This window comes from Moschus berezovskii, chromosome 21 (genome assembly GCF_049115385.1).
Source record: "Moschus berezovskii isolate FMDL1 chromosome 21, NW_MosBer_1.0, whole genome shotgun sequence".
NCBI classification, from domain to species: Eukaryota; Metazoa; Chordata; class Mammalia; order Artiodactyla; family Moschidae; genus Moschus; species Moschus berezovskii.
Window position 1 is genome coordinate 48942733 of NC_142480.1, and position 17539 is coordinate 48960271.

At 45.8% G+C, this 17539-nt stretch overlaps 1 protein-coding gene across 1 annotated transcript in view; it reads right to left on the reverse strand.

The window, feature by feature from the left end:
- Positions 1–36: 36 nt before the first annotated feature.
- Positions 37–17539, reverse strand: part of TICRR (TOPBP1 interacting checkpoint and replication regulator) — a 41804-nt gene continuing 24301 nt past the window's right edge. Inside the window, exons 16-22 of the mRNA XM_055417806.2 lie at positions 9571–9661; positions 8359–8420; positions 6951–7085; positions 5736–5893; positions 1840–3970; positions 1612–1737; positions 37–764 (exon numbers count right to left, since the gene is read on the reverse strand). Coding sequence (XP_055273781.2) covers positions 652–764; positions 1612–1737; positions 1840–3970; positions 5736–5893; positions 6951–7085; positions 8359–8420; positions 9571–9661 — 2816 coding nt within the window. The 3' untranslated portion in view covers positions 37–651. The remainder of the gene's footprint in view (positions 765–1611; positions 1738–1839; positions 3971–5735; positions 5894–6950; positions 7086–8358; positions 8421–9570; positions 9662–17539) is intronic.

Below are 17539 nucleotides of genomic sequence, written 5' to 3' on the forward strand. Positions count from 1 at the left end.
GTCCTGGCCTTATAGCAACTCGAGGGACCGACATAGGGGTCCTTCTCCCATTTCACAAGTGACACAGAGTGTTCTGAACTTGCCATGGTCACTGTTGATGTGGGGCTGGAACGGGATCCTGCCCTTACAGTTCCTTGTCTGATTCTGGACACCCAGGCCACCTCTGAGTTATACCACCAGCTCTACCACCTCACTAAGGCCAGGCAGGTGTGGTGGATTAGGGCTGGGCTTGGGGGATGGATGGATTCCAGAGGGGGGATTTGAAAACTTGAAAGCATTCTACTGGGACTCTGAAAGCTGATCCTGGTAAAAGAGGCTTGGGACCAGGCCACCAGTTTCTTTCTGCCTGTGGGGACCTGGCTGACCCCACCCTCATGTTTTAAATTTCCTCAGTTCCATTAAGCCCTGGTTATTCCTGTTTCTGTGCAGCAAGCTGAGGGTTACATATGAGGGGTGGACCATCAGGGCCCTGGCTCAGATGGACTGGGTTTCTGGGTACATGACTAAGAATGTGTTTATTCTACACGTCTGGAATTCCATGTATGTCCAGAAAAAAACTGCTCTCAGAGCACTTCTGTGAGGAAGCGCAGTGGCTCCGGGAAAAGTCGGTAGTGTTTGTAGTTACACATCCCCCAGATGGTTCCATTCTCACTAGCTGAGCAGCTTCTTCCGTGAATAAGTTCTGCCAATAGGGCGTCTCCTGGAGAATGCTTGGCTGAAAGGAGAGTCTTCTGCCGTAGGGGGAAACACATCCACATCCTCATCTAGAAAAAGGCGGAAAGACAGCATGCAGGACGTAACCGCGAATACAACAGAGGAAAGTGGGCTTGACCTGCAGAGGGGGTTACGTGTGAAGATGGACTTAAGAAAACCAGCACTGCTTGTAGACATGCTCAGTCCGTGGAAGCATTCATTCACTGTTTATCAGGCCCTCTACTCTTAATGTAAGCACTGAGCAAATGGCAACAAGTAACTGAAAATGCAGAAAGCCTGTGGCACTTCAGTTTTCTGCACCTTCTTTTTGTCTCAGATGGTGGGGGTTTATATCATGGTCTTGAGAAAGGAGAACCATTGAAGACCCCCGCCTCCTGCACCCCCCTCAACAATTCTAGGTACACGGTGCAGTTAATAGGTTCAATCCCATTCTTCCCAGAGAGGGTCGAGGGGAATCCTAGAGTCTGAAGGGTGATTATAATAGCCAGTCCTTCAGGCCAAATGGATGGAAACAGGTTTCTCCAAATGAGAAATGGCTGGCTGGCTCGACACAAACCATGCAAACCTGCCGCTTGCGTTGCTTGCCCCTCTGATCCCAGGGACCACAGACGAGCAGTAAGTGGTTGTGCCCACTGCTGTCACTGTCTCCAAGAAGCTAAAGTAATCTGGTAGGGTTTTGAGGGTTTATTTTTTTTGGTGGTGATGGTTCCAAAGCATGTAAGTTCTAACGTGGTATTTCTCTGGGAGTCCATGACAAGGCGGGGGATAAAGCCACCCTAACCCGACGACCCCTCCGAGATTCAACTGCCTGAAAACCCTGGAGGTAACTTGAGATTGAGCTAACCAAAGGACAGAAGTTAGATCCTGGTGATGTCTCTAGGACCTCCAACAAATTACCTCTGGTGTCTTTACGCTGAGAGGAGGGTGTCTTCCCCGGGAACAGCAGTGGAGAGTGGGTCAGCGCCTGCAGCCCGCTGGTAGAGAGGCAGCTCCGCAGGGCACAGCCGGGAGGCGAGGTGGCACCTGGAGCGATGGCACAGTCAGTGCAGCCCGCGGCCCCGACGAGGAAGCCCGAGCCTTCCCCTGGTGTCCCCACGCCCACACGGCCCAACATGGCCAACTCACCTGGGACGAACGCCTCATCGTCAGCTGCAGAGGGCAACTGGCGAACGCTCGTGCCTGGAGACCACCCTTCCGAGTCTCCCTGCTGGTCGCAGGCCCTCTTCACTTGACGTTCAGCCTCCTCCTTAGCAGAAAGGCATCTCTTCCTAGATCCCAAGCCAAACTGTCCCCAGGAGAAGGCCTCCTCAGCCTGGGGCACGCTGTCCCTGGGAGGCGACTGGTCTGGCAGCTGACACACGCCCTCTAGCTCAAAATCCCCCAGGATGGGGGGCCTGCTGATGCCAAGTTCTAGGCCTCGCTCCTTGCCCTCCGGCTCCAGTGATGACACTCCCCCGGGAAGGTCGGCACTGACCTCGCTCCTCCCAGCAGAGGGGCCGAGGCTGCAGTCCACCGCCCTCTTCCTGCGGGGCCAGTCTTTAATTGTGTCAGGAGTTGTCTTCCCACTGTGCTTGGGGGATGGGGTCCAAGGAACCCCAACTTCTGTCTGGAACGGAGAGGGGGTACCGCAGGGGCAGCGGGTGGGGGTGCATGACTGGCAGATATAGGTCTGTCCCCGACTCTTGCCAGGGGTGCTGTGTGAGGGGCGAAGGCAGGGGGCCGACAGGCAGGTGGCTTCAGGTTTGCTTGAGGACTTGCTGGTCCTGGGCACACTGGGACCCGGGAGGGAGCTCTCCTCCCTTGGCGGGGGTTCGGCTTCTGGCAAAGAGCTGGAGTCTATCTTTTTAATTCGGAGCTTGGGAAGGCCAGAAGCTTGCATCTCCAGCTCAACCTCATAGGCCTGTGGGCTGGCAGGGGCTCTGCAGGGCCAGGTTGATGCCTGCTGATCCTCTAGCTGCGTGGCCGCCTGGTGCTGCTTCATGTCTGCCGTGCAGTGCGGGTCGTAGGGGGGCATCAGGGGAGAACGGGGCCCAGAGGAAGGAGAGGTGGGAGCAATCCCAGGGTCACACGGAGACAGCTTCTCACATGTACCCGTCCTTAACCCCTCACCTTCGTTCAGGGGTGAAATGTTGCTTTTTAAGTTATCATGGCCATGGTGCTCAGCTTCATCCAGGAGAGTGAGACAGTCTGAGTCTGTTGCAATAAGCAAAGGAGAGGATGTATGCCAGTCACCCTCAAAGTCAGTTCCAGGGTAACCGTGTCTTTCAGGCGAAGTTGGAGGAGAGAGGGTCGCTGCCTTCTGGTTCTTTCCAGTGTCTGTGATGGCAGCTGGGTTGTCAGTTATGGCAACTCTCAGAGCAGCCAAGCTGTCAGGCTGGCCCTCCAGGAAGTCTCGTTCTGTTTCTGAGATCTTTTTATGGCGTTTCCCATGTTTGGAAGGGGGCGGAGGGGGCCAGAGGTCAGACAGAGCTACCTGTGCAGCACTGAGGGGCGTCAAGGGAGCAGAACAAGAGGGAGGTGTGACACTGGGTGATCTCTGGACCTCTTGCCAGCCCACTTGTCCAGAGGAAGGAGATGCTATGGGAAATTCCCCAAGTGAACTCTTCTTGGAAATACCACATGAAGGAGAGGTAACAGCTTTTTCTGGAGAAGTCAGAGCTGTGTTCCCTGGTCTCTCTGGGGTTTTGACAGCTTTGTTATTCCACAGCTGCGGCAGCTTCTCTGCCCAAGGTGCTCCAGAGCCCCGGGGGAGCTGGTGTTTCTGACTTGGAGATGTGTCCTCGGAAGTGGCTTGTCTCTGGAGCCCAGAGGCTGCTGTCCTGGGAGGTGCTCGAGCAGAGGATCTGCTGGGGGTCAGACACTCACTCCTAGTCTGGGCAGTTGATGAAACCAGGGCTGCTGGACGGCTTTCCGGACTGGAGTCCACCAAACGTGGCCAAGAAGAATTCTGCAAAAATCTGGGGGGCTGACCACCTTGTCTCTGGGGAGTTCTCGGTACCTTTTCAAGAGGAGAGGAACCTTCTGCCAGGAAGTGTCCTTTCCGAGGGGTGACTTTTGGTCGTGATGGTGAATCCCAGTCATGTGGAGAGAAGTCTTTCAAGAATTCCTTAAAGATGACCTGTTTGGCAGGGGTCATTTCCGCAGGGGATTTCTGCAGCCTTTCCGGGGTGCGCAGTGGAGTCTGTGGTGTCTGAGGGACCTTTCTTGGTGTGGCTTTACAAGAGCTTGGAGACTTCCAGTAACTCTTCTCAGGCGTCTGTAAAGAAAGATGCTTATTTCAGTGCTTTGAACATCATAACCTATAGTCTCGGAAATGTTTTAATGATCTCTAAGAAGATTAAAAAGTACAGTGGGAGGTTTCTTATCATCAGCCAAAGGAATGATAAGTTGGATTTCATACAGTGACATGTTTCCACTTCCAAAACATGACCCAGGTTTTACCTGTCAACATTTTCTAGCACTGAGCACTGTATCCAAGCTTCATTTCTTCTAAGACAAATTGTTTTAATAATTTGCACACTACAGTGCAAATATGCTTTGCCTCTACATCACTCCATTCACAGCTGTCTTATCCTCCAAGGAGAAAACTATTTCTGATCTTTGCCTGAAGTAACCTTTAGGAGCCATGTCATCTGCTATTCACCCGCCTTCAACATGTGCTTTTAAGCAGCTGATATGCCTCAGGCAAAATGTGTGCAGAAAGCCAGGGTTGGGGAGGAGGATAAGGTGAAACATGGACTCTATGGATACACAGCAACAAAGATAACATCTCAGAGAGGAACCTTCCCAACAAAAAAACTTCCCTTCTTGCAAAAATTGCAGTTAATTCCAACAGGTAAGGAGCTCTGACAACTATTGTTTAATCTTATTATCTCAAGAGTCCTGGTCCAGTTGGCATTTCATGTGGGGTATAGACAGATGAGGGGAAGATTCTCTGGAGGAGGAAATGGCAACCCACTCCAGTATTCTTGCCTGGAAAATTCCATGGACAGAGGAGCCTGGTGGGCTACAGTCAATAGGGTCGCAAAGAGACATGACTGAAGCAACTTAGCACACGGATGGATGATAATACACTGGCTGATGTAACGACAGGGTGAACAAGGGACACTACGGGAGCACAGAAGGGTTGGCTGTCTAACCCAGCTGGGGGTTGGGGAGGCGACGGACAGTGAGTCAGGTCTTAAAAGAATGGGTGTTGGCAGGTGAAGACAAGGTGGACAGTGCGGGAGAGAGGACTTGAGGCACAGACAGCAGTCTGAGCAAAGGCACAGAAGTGAAAACAGCAGCTGCGTGCGTCCTGAGGCGGCTGGGAGGGTGGAGTGTGAAGCAGAGATGGGCGAGCAGGGATCAGATCACAGAGGTCCTTGCCTGTCCAGGGAGGAGACGGAACACGGTCCTATGGACCCTTCCCCACAGCTTCCTCTGTGTCCCCCCAATCCCCTAAGTGGTTTTGGGGCAGAGTCTGTAGAGCTTCTAGCTCAGTGAGGTAGTCAGAGGAGCACCCAACGGGGTCACCGAGGTCCCGCCAACCTCTGGGGGTGGGACGGATTTGAGAGGGAAGAGGTTACAGAAGTGGTGCCGGCAGACGCGAACTGGGGTAGGAACTGAAGGGATGGAGAGGAGGGATGGGTAGCACATAGGCTGTCAATAAAAGGGGCAGGACCGATCGATCAGCCAAGCCTGAGGAGAGGGAGAAGTCCAGGATGACTACCCGGTCTCTAACATGGGTGACTGGATCGAGTGGGCAACCTCACGGGACAGGTGAGAGTGCTACTGCACACTGCAGACAGACACAGACCTAGTGCCCAATATACATGGAGATGAAGCCAACGAGATCTATCTGCTCAGTCCAGCTGCTGCCTCAAGTCCCCATACACCCAATACTCACTCACCAAGTCAGCCTCCACCACCTCAAATCTCTATTATTGTCTTCTCTTCCTTACTGGCCTCAGTGGCTTTCCTTGCCCACGTCTACATGTTCCCCAAACTATACTATTTTAAACATCACAGTAATTTTATACCTGATAGGCTGTAGGTATTTCAGAACCCAGAGTGTTTCCTGAAGGCCTTTTAATCCGTGCTGAGCCCTTCTCTGAGGGACTGATCATCTCAGACACTGCCCCGAATAGAAGTCTCTTGGGAGACCGAATACTTTGGACTGGAGAGTTTTCTCTTTGGTCTGCAAGTCAAAAACAGTGACAATATTTAATTCTTTCTCAATTCCTGCCCTCTCACCCCCGACCCAATACTCATAAAACAGCCAGTCTATATAAGAAAGATGACAATTTGGGAGCAAATGGGGGGAAGTCCCACCTAATTGACAGCAGTGGTAACAAGTGCTGCTTTACTGCATTGTGAGACTGCATTATCAAGCCCAGTTCCTATGTTAGGAGGTGTGAGCAACTGAAATAATTTAATTTGAAAAGACAAATATAAAAAGATACATCTGATGAGCCAAGTTCACAATGGATAAAAGAATGAAGGTCATATAGTACCTTCAACCTGGGGATACCTTCCCATAGTATCTAAATGTATGGAGGAAATTACAGGTCATTTCCTCTTGAATGAAGTACCTACAAGCATAGTGTGGACAGCCAGTCGTAGAAAGCCAAAGGGATGACTATGATAATGGTAGCCATGGTCACCTGTTCATCTGGTCATCACTCTGAACCTCAAATGTTTATACTGTAAGTCCCCTGCATGCAAACGAGTTCCGTTCTGAGAGCGCATTCGTTAAGTCCAACTTGTTCGTAAGTCCAAAGTCAGCCGAGGTACCCAGCCAACACAATTGGCTATGTACTACTGTATTATAATTGGTTTGTAACATTTTTCACACAAAAATTAAAATATTCTTAGCCTTGGAGTACAGTACCTTGCAAAGTACAGTATAACAGCTGGCATCAAGCAACAACTACCAGCTATATCACCACTGTTTTTATGCTTGCTTCCAGACGTCCTGGGCTTGAAATAAAGATACTGTACTACAGTACCCTATACAGTAAAGTACATACAAATACAACCACTTGTAGAAGATGCACGCACATGACAACGTATACCAGACACATGAACTTACACGACTGGACATTCTAACGCGCGTTAGCACCTTTGAAAGCTCAGTCTGGAGGTTCAAACGTAGGCAATGTACTGTACCTGACCTGTTTCTCCAATACCAAATCTCATTCTCTTCCCACCAAGTTTGTGTGGACCTCTGAAGACAGGCAGGCAAAGTGTGTTACCTGACTTCATTTGCTGGAACGAGTGAACTCTTTGTATACTTCGAGACTTTGGTTGAGACACAGAGTAGAAGGAAGCAGAGTTCGTCCTGCTGAACGCCAACTGCTTGATTCGAGGACTTCGTCTCAAACTCACCACTGTAAGACCAGAATCACAGTTAGTAACTGAGAAGAAATGCAAGCTTGGGGTTTCCCCTATGAAACGGGTAAGATCTATGTGACACCATGTACAAGAGGGGCTTCCCTGGTGCCTCAGGCAGTAAAGAATCCGCCTGCAATGCAGGAGACCTGGGTTCCATCCCTGGGTCGCGAAGATCCTCCTGGAGAAAGGATTAGCTACCCACTCCAGTATTCTTGCCTGAAGAATTCCATGGACAGAGAAGCCTGGTGGGCCACAGTCTATGGGGTTGCAGAGTCGGACATGACTGAGCGACTAACACTTTCATGTACCAGATGGAAACTGGACAAGCTCTTGGTTTTGAGATCTTTGAAGTGTGACAAAGCTAGGGGAGGGCTATGATATGTGGCCCCAGCAAAGTTCCAAAAAAAAAAACAACCCAAAAAACCCAACCCCTCCAGACTGTAATCTGCGTAAGTATTATGAACTGCCACCTGAAGCATTATGCAGAGTGATAAAAAAGGTTTGTAGAGTCTGACTTTCATTAAAGTTTTAAATCACGGTTTTCATACTTATGTTACATATATTTGTACAGAAACAACACCTGTAAGAGTATTATTAAAGCTAAACATTAGACTATTTCTGATTTGTGGGATTACTAAGTGTTTTTTGGCTTCTCTATGTTTTCTAATTTTTCTCCAATAAACTACTTGATTTTAAAAAAATATGTTTTTGGAAACCCCTCCTTCATGTATACTTTAAAAATAAGCCACAGGTTTGTTTTTTTTTCATTTTTGGCTGAGCTTGATCTTTGTTACTTCACGAGCTATTCTCCAGTTGCAGCAGGTGGGGGCCACTCTCTAGTTGCGCTGCATAGGCTTCTTTTGTTGTGGTTCCTGGGCTCTAGAGCACAGGCTCATAGTTGTGGCACATGGCTTAGCTGCTCCGCAGCATGTGGGACCTTCCCCATCAGGGATAGAACCTATGTCTCCTGCAGTAAACATTCTTTACCACTGAGCCACCAGGATAGCCCCACAGTACCTTATATTAACATAGTAGTTTAGCGTTCACTCTGAATCCCATTTCTATTATGTAAACATATTTCTTCTCCAGAAACTCAGTACACTCTGTGTAACAGATCATTCACCAGTTAACATGTACTGATATACACTGTGGGCCCAGAGCTGTCATAATGGATATGCTGAGCAAGAATACAAGTTCAGAAAAGTTTTGATATAAAGCAGAGAAAACGCAAAAGCCCAGAACCCCGAAACAAACAAAAGTCAGTAATACCATCTTCTCCTTTCTCTGGGGACTCTTCAACGATGTCGATATCAGGACCAGGATCAGAGGACCTTGAGGAACAGCGGGTACAAGGACTATTCAGCATCACTCATAAATAATGCACATCACAGACCTACAGGCTCTTACTTCACAAGGCAACAAAGACCACAAATGGTGACAGCGCTATAGGCAGGAGCACTCAGACATTACTGTCAGGAGTGAAAGGGTAAGAACATTTTCTTTTTGAAAGCAGTTTGATGAAGTTAAATTTGTATACCGTTTGATCCACGAATTTCACTTCTTATAATTTACCCTGTAGATAAATGAGCACAAGTGTGTAAAATCCACACACGAATAATGTCCAGATGTAGCCCTGACCAGGAGGAGTAGATGTACTTCTCCCCATTCTTCCTCTCATGTAAGTTAAGAACCCCGGATATTACATACAGAGCAAGCAGAAGGCTCTCAAAGGTGGAGAGAAGACTTAGGACCTCAGGACCTGAAGAGACAGACATAGGGCAGTGAGCTCTGGGAGTTTCTGATTTGCTTCATAGATCCTGGATCGGGTGCTCAACAAGCTGGCAACCCCAATATACCAAGAGATGCTGACAAAAACTGCCCTGAGGAGAGTTAGTTCTCTTTAGACAAAGAACCAGGAAAGGGGCAGCCAAGTAAGACAGAAACATTCAGCAAGAGCTGCCCTACTCCAACCAATTGCCATGGAAAACTGCGGCCCCACCACACCCCTGAACAGGCCTAGCTGGGATCATCCCAGGCCTGGCAGCCAGACTCCCTCCTTCCCCAGGTCAACACATGAACAGATTTTAAAATTAGGCAATATTCATTCAATAGAATACTGCTGCTTCTGCTAAGTCACTTCAGTTGTGTCCAACTATGCGTGACCCCATAGACGGAAGCCCACCAGGCTCCCCCATCTCTGGGATTCTCCAGGCAAGAACACTACTCAGCTATAAAATGGAACGAACTATTGATATATACAACAACACAGATAAATCTCAAAATAATTATGCCAATGAAAGAGGCTGGACACCAGAGTGCACTCTGTATGGTCCTGCAGCCCTCATGGAATTTTCAGAACGCTCTCTGCTGATAGGTAACACGGTTGAGGCTGGGTCACAAATGTCACGAGAGGGTAAGTGTGGCCCTAAGATCAGGAGGCTGCGTGGGAGCACCGAGAAGCTAGACAAGGGTGTCACTCACCTGCCCTTCATCTGTCTGTGAAGCAGCCTTCCGGAGATTTGCTTGTGTACTGGCGTCTCGGCCACACTCTTGGTCAACAGCTTGCGATAACCTAAAATGTAAACAGGATAAATTTCACATAATCTTATCAAGCAGAAAAAGCAAGGCAATGGAAGCAATTTGAACTTAAATACGGTTTAACACTTAGCCAGAGTGGCTCTTAATGGTCTCGTGGACCAAGGTCTAACCATAAGATTTGACTTAACATGACATTATAGTTTATCAGCACTATTAGAGTTTAACAATAAATAATCCAATATAAAATATAATGAAAATTTAAAATAATGATCCTGAAAAAAAAGTTCTTATTTATTAGGGCTAATATTTCTGTCCACCGAGTTGGTGGTTCTTTTATGATTAAATTATTGCATTTATGATTAAATAAGGCATGTGAAAATGCTGATATGTCATGCAATGTTAAGATATTCAATACAAAGATAAATCTAATTTATGCTCTGGCATAAATTTTCTCAATAGCGTAGGGCAGACAAGTTACTCATGGGAGGACTGGTTTTAAGTGAGATAAAAATGACTAGGAAGAGGATTGATGTCAGCAGGAATGTGGGGTAAGGACCTCTGAGAAAACTCCCCCATAAAAGGAATGAGAACACTGACCAAAAGTGAACATTAATTTCTCCAGAACTCTGGAAATTGACCAGTTTGGAGTAATCCAAGGAGTAGTTAGTCAACAAAAACAGCTGAACCTCATTAAGAATAGCAAGCCCTGCACAACTTTAACTCCCCTGGCCCTGACCTCCTCTCCCTGGCCCTGCGGCAGCCTTGAGCACCAACAGCCCAGTGGCCCCTGGATGAATAAATGGTGTCTAAGCTCCTCCACAGCCCCATTCCCAGGTCTATTTGGCCTATCTGGTGGTTCCCTGGAAAATCCCACTCACTGGGCCTGTCTCTGTTTGACCTGCCTCAGAACTCCAATGCAAACAACTTTTTCCCAGGGATCCATTTACTAAAAACAATCAGCAGCAACTGTAAACACCACAGCTGCCTGAGGTGGTGATAACTCTTGGGGCAGACAAGATAACCAAAAGTCTAGATGTGAAAACCGGGGAATGATACATCACAAGGGACTCTGTTAACTTCTGACAAACTCCCGGGAACCTACAAGTCCATGTGTGGTAGGGCTGTGTGCATGCCCAGGATGGACCCAAGAAGGCCCTTGCATGTGTGCTTAGTCATGTCCAACTCTTTGTGACACCATGGACTGCAGCCCTCAAGCTCCCCTGTCCATGGAATTCTCCAGGCAAGAATACTGGAGTGGGTTACCATTTCCTCTTGGCTGTCACCTTTGGCTGACCCCAAGGCTCTAGAAAACAGAAAGAGTTGTAAAATGTCTGGCTAAGTTTTGAAGACATGAGCCAATGCACACATAGGGCCCCTCAGCAAAAGCTGGGAAACTTACTAGTTCCAGGCATGGAAGAAAATCTCTGTCCAACCCTTAGCTGACCAAGCAGAGATTTTAGTGGTTACACATGACAGAATACAGACTTGAAAGAACTAGTTCAGTAAATAAACAAAAGCAGTTAAGAGTAAAAACAAACTCTGCCCTGGCACTGTGGCAATCTGATTGTCAGAGCTGACTCAATATTTAACATGTCCAGTTGTCAACAAAAAATATGAGACAAAAAATAAGAAAGTATGGCCCATAAACACGGGGTGGGTCGGGGGAAACCCATTCAATAGAAAGCATTCTTGAAGAAGTTCAGACATGGATTCATTAGCACAAGACTTTAAATCAGCTATCTACTGTCGGGAGCCGGCATGAGAGACCCCGCCCATGACAAGGTCTTGGCTTGAGGAGCTGGCACGCAACGCCATACAGACCTCTGGGGATTTCTCAGGGCCACCCCATCATCTACTCCTGGGCCTCCATCTTTTCTTCTTCTGATGCTTGGTAGTCCTCTGTGTTTTCTAAGAATTCTGACTCCTGCTCAAATATCCCCCTTGAAGCCTTTGCATGGCAGCAATACAATCCCTGAGGGTGTCTGGGCCCTATAAACAGGCCAGGAATGAAAAAAATATTTTTACACAGAACATCCTAATCCTTCTGGCCCTGTTGGAGTTATAATTGTCAATTTAGAATTTGGAATGCTCAGGACTGCACAAAGCACCCCTGGCATAAAACTAAGTCGGCTAACAATAGGCCTAAACATTCCACAAGCAAAATAGATACAAAGCCATTCACGAGTTTAGAAGGGCCCCTTAGAATGAGATCTGGAAGGAGCTCATGAGACTCTTGGCCCTCAAGATCACATACCAGTGCTTGCTGATATGTCTCCCTGCCCCCTGTCTATGGTATGCCTGGGAGTACACTAGAAGAAAACATAGAGATAAAGGTTGCTAACAAAATGAATAAGCATATAGTATTAAGTGTAGAAAATTGTCTCTGCAGATGTATGGGGGTAGAGCCCAAAAACAGATACCACGCTACCTAGGTAGTCACGAAGTCTGCGCAGAACTGAGGCTCCCAAGATAAGGCTTGTTAATAGTTTTTACAGTTGACTAACTGCTACACAGATAAAGCCATTTTCTCATGCCTTGTGGCCTTGATGTCCTAAGAACCCATTGTTTAAGAGTTATGTGTGAAGGTACTGACTGTTCTAGAAGATGGTCTATGACTACATTCCTGGCACAATTTTATCAAGACAATCCCTCCTCACTTTAGTATTGCTGGTTTTAGGGTATATAAGCACTGATGTAGAAAAATAAAGCGGTCTTGATCCTGCACTCTACCAAGACTCGACTTGCTTTTTTTTCTTTCTTTTCTCGCCGACGCCACTCATCCTGAGGGTATCCCTGGACTCTTGCCAAGGCTGGACCCTGGCAATCTGCAATATGTTCAAAGAATTAAAAAAGAAAAAAATAATATCTAAAGGAATGTATGAGCCTGATGACTTGCCAAGTACAGAATATCAATAGAGAGATGTCGTTAAAAAGAACCAAGTAGAAATTCTAAAATCGAAAAGTACACTATCTAAAATAAAAAACTCATTAGAGGGACCTAGAAGTTGATATGAGCAGGCAAAAGAAAGAATCAAAGTTGAAGACAGGTAATTAAGATTATCCAGTGTGAGGGACAGAAAGAAAAACAAACAGTCTTAGACACCCGTGGGACACAATCAAGCATAATAACATAAGACATAGTGGGAGTTCCAGAGAAAGATGTGGAAAACTTTGAAGAAATACTGGTTGAAAACTTTTGATGTCTGATGAAAGACATTACATAGCCACGTAGCTCAATAAACCTAAATAGGATAAAGACAGAGATCCACACCAGACAAATCACGATCAAATCATCAGAAGTCAAAGGGGAAGAGAGACTCTTGAAAGAATCAAGAAAGCAGTGATCCATCATGTACAAGCAGTCCTCGATAAGACTAACAGCTGATTTCTCCTCAGAAACATAGGATGACAAAAATGCGGGGTGATGAAAGGCACAGGCCTGAAAGAAAAAGACTTAATCAAGAATTCTATTATAACATCTTACAGAAAAACCTGAATGAACTTTTTGTCCCACCCAACATATCCTGTAAGGGAATCCCTGATGGCTCGGCAGTAAGGAATCTGCCTGCAATGCAGGAAATGCGGATTTGATATCTGGATCAGGAAGATCCCCTGGAGAAGGAAATGGCAACCCACTCAAGTATTCTTGTATGGAGAATCCCATGGACAGAGGAGCCTGGAGGGCCACTGTCCATAGGTTGCAAGAGTCAGACACGACTTAAGGACTAAATCACCACCACCAATAAATCCTGTAAACTATTACTCAAACATGAAGCAGAAATAAGCACATCCTCCCCACCCTCAAAGATACACCCAAAAAACAACACTAAGAGAATCTGACACTGGCAGACCAGCCCTAAAAGTAATAACCATACTCTAGGGAGTGCTTTAGGCTGAAAGAAAAGGGCAGTGGAGAGTACCATGAGTTCACATGAATAATTAAAGAGCACTGGTAAAGGCAATCATACAAGTAAATGCCAACAACAGAATAACAGTATTGTTACTTCTCTATGTTTTCTCCTTTGAGTTTAAAGATAAAGCAGGATTATAAATGTGCTGATGGGCACACAATGAATCAAGATGTAATTTGTATAAGACAGCACACAGAAGGGGGTTGAAAACAGTTACACAGAGGAGCACAGTGTTTGCTGAACTCCTGAAATTAAGTTGATACTAACCTTGACTGGATAAATTAAGAAATTAATTGCAACCCCCATGGAAAGGGACACCATACAAAACAGTGAAGTAGGAAGCTCTAAGGTTTGGTCCCTCCCCTAAAACAACTAGTAAACTAGGAAAAAAATGATCAGAGTGAAATATTTTGGAATGCCTGGAACCTGACTAGCACTAATGACAACCAGGAAAGAGCCTAATGAAGGGAGAGCCTGATATTTAGTAAGGGGATGACGTGCCCGGAACAGCTACCAGCCCTCTTTCCTCAGCCCGGCTGCAGCGGTGGGGGCAGTGGCCCACATCCTAGGAGCAGCTGGTGGGTGGTAGAGCACAGTGGGGACCCTGTCTTCTAACTCTGGGTTATAAGGTGCAGTCAGTGTGCTTGGAGAGTGGAGCCCCGTGGGGCCGGAGCAGACATCTGCCCTGATTTCTGCCCTTGGGTGCCAGCAGCTTTCCCTCACTGCATCCAACAAGTGACTTAAAGGGACAGGAACAACTTTTTGTTTGTCCCTTTTTGGAGCCAGACATTTAAGGAAATCTTTTTCAGGTTACCAGCTAATCACAGAGATAACAGAACAGAAACTTCAGTGACCACAGAGAGGAATACATGCTTTGTAAAAATAGCTGGGAAAAGGCACAAATGGACAGGCTCTCAATAAGCAAAGATCAGTGATTTCACAGGAGTGGGAGAATCTTATCTCCAGAGTCAATAGACTATAATATTCAGAATACCTAACTCTCAACAAAGAATTACAAAGAAACAGGAAAATCTGTCCAGGAAGAAGAGAATTTGATAGAAAGTACCTTTGAGAAATCCCAGATGTTGGAATCACTGTTTAAAAATATAAAATGAGCTCAGGGGAAAAAAATGAACACAGAACTGAAAGAAATAAGGAAAACAATGGATAAACACAGTGAGAATATCAATAACATAACAGAAATTACAAAAAGGAACCAAACAGAAACTTCAGAGCTGAAAAGTACGATAATGGAAAAGTTCACTAGAGTTCACAACCTTAGATTTGAGCAGGCAGAAGAATCAATAAACTTGAAGCTAAAGACAACCAAAATTATCCAATCTGAGCAGAATGAAAAAAAAGGACTAGATGGCTTCATTGATGAATTCTACCTCACATTAAAAAAAGAATTAACACCCTAACACCTAAGCAATTAAAAAAGCACCTAAAACAACTCAAGGAGGAAAGAACAGTCTTTTCAATGCATGAGGCTGGTATAGCTGGATAACCACAGGCCCAAGAATGACACTATACTCACCTCACACAATACACAAAAACTAACTGGAAATGAGTCAAAGACCTCATTTAAGATTTTAAGCCATAAAACTTGGGTTGAATAATGGACTTTTAAACATGCCACCAAAAGCACAAATAACAACAAAATAGATTAAACTGGATAGCGTCAAAATTAAAAATATTTTATATATCAAAGGACACTATCAAGAATACAAAAAGGGAACCCAACAAATTGGGGTAAAATATTTGCAAATCACATACCTGATAAGAGATTAGTATCTAGACTATCATATAAAGAACTCTTACAACTCATAGTAAAAAGACACACAATCCAATTTCAGTTCCGTTCAGTCGCTCAGTCTCACCCAACTCTTTGTGAACCCACGGACCGCAGCATGCCAGGCTTCCCTGCTGCTGCTGCTGCTAAGTCACTTCAGTCGTGTCCGACTGTGTGTGACCCTATAGACGGAAGCCCACCAGGCTCCCCCTTCCCTGGGATTATCCAGGCAAGAACACTGGGGTGGGCTGCCATTTCCTTCTCCAATGTGTGAAAGTGAAAAGTGGAAAGTAAAGTCACTCAGTCGTGTCTGACCCTTAGCGACCCCACGGACTGCAGCCTACCAGGCTCCTCCATCCATGGGATTTTCTAGGCAAGAGTACTGGAGTGGCTTGCCATTGCCTTCTCCGGCCAGGCTTCCCTACCTATCACCAACCCCCAGAGCTTGCTCAAACTCATGTCCACTGAGTCGGTGATGCCATCCAACCATCTCATCTTCTGTCGTCCCCTTCGCCTCCCGCCTTCAATCTTTCCCAGCATCAGGGGCTTTTCCAAAAAGTCAGTTCTTCGCATCAGGTAGCCAAAGTATTGGAGTTTCAGCATCAGCATCAGTCCTTCCGATGAATATTCAAGACTGATTTCCTTTAGGGTAGACTGGTTGGATCTCCTTGCAGTCCAAGGGACTCTCAAGAGTCTTCTGCAACACCACAGTTCAAAAGTATCAATTCTTCAGTGCTCAGCTTTCTTTATACTCCAACTCTCATATCCCATACATGACTAGTGGAAAAACCATAGCTTTGACTAGACAGACTTTTTAATGTCTCTGCTTTTTAATATGCTGGCTCGGTTGGTCATAGCTTTTCTTCCAAGGAGCAAGTGCGTCTTTTAATTTCATGGCTGCAGTCACCATCTGCAGTGATTTTGGAGCCCCAAAGACAGTCTCACTGTTTCCATTGTTTCCCTGTCTATTTGTCATCAAGTGATGAGACCGGATGCCATGATCTCAGTTTTCTAAATGTTGAGTTTTAACTCCCCAGGTTGGTAGGTGCCCAGTATGCTACTGGAGATCAGCAGAGAAATAACTCCAGAAAGAATGAAGAGACAAAGCCAAAGCAAGAACAATACCCAGTTGTGGATGTGACTGGTGATGGAAGTAAAGTCTGATGCTATAAAGAGCAATATTGCATAGGAACCTGGAATGTTAGGTCCATGAATCAAGACAAATTGGAAGTGGTCAAACATGAGAGTGCAAGCGTGAACACTGACATTTTAGGAATCAGTGAATTAAAATGGACTAGAATGGCTGAATTTAACTCAGATGACCATTTTATCTACTACTGTGGGCAAGAATCCCTTAGAAGAAAAGGAGTAGCCATCATAGTCAACAAAAGAGTCTGAAATGCAGTATTTGGATGCAATCTCAAAAATGACAGAATGATCTCTGTTCATTTCCAAGGCAAACCATTCAATAGCACAGTAATCCAAGTCTATGCCCCAACCAATAATGCTGAAGAAGCTGAAGTTGAACAGTTTTATGAAGATCTTCAAGATCTCCTAGAACTAACACTCAAAAAAGATGTCCTTTTCATTAGAGGACTGGAAAGCAACCCAATTTAAAAGCGGGCAAAGATTTCTCATAAGAAGCTATACAGGGACTTCCCTGGCAGCCCATTGGTTAAGAATCTGTGCTATCATTGCACTAGGTGTAGGTTTGATCCCTAGTCAGGAAACGAAGATCCTGCATGCCGTGCAGTGGTGAGACCAAAAAAAACAAAAAACAAAAAGAGGCTATACAAGTAGCCAGCGAGCACAAGAAAAGAAGGTTAGTAACATTAGTCATCAAGGGAATGCAATTCATAATCACAATTACACACCACTTTACACCCACTGGATGAGTAGAATCAAAAAGGGACAATGGACAGCGGTGGTAAGGATGTGGAGAAATCAAAACCCTCACACATTGTTAGTGGGAATATAGCCACTTTGGATAACAGTTTGGTAACTGCTCAAAAGTTAAACAGAGTTATTATATGGCCCAGCGAATTTCATTTCTAGGCATATGCCTGAGAATTAACAACATGTCTACACACAACCTTGTATATGAATGTTTACAGTAGTATCACTCACAATAGCCAAAGGTAGAAACAACTTAAATGACCATCAACTGATGAATGGATTAGTAAAATGGAGCTTATCCATATAATGGTAT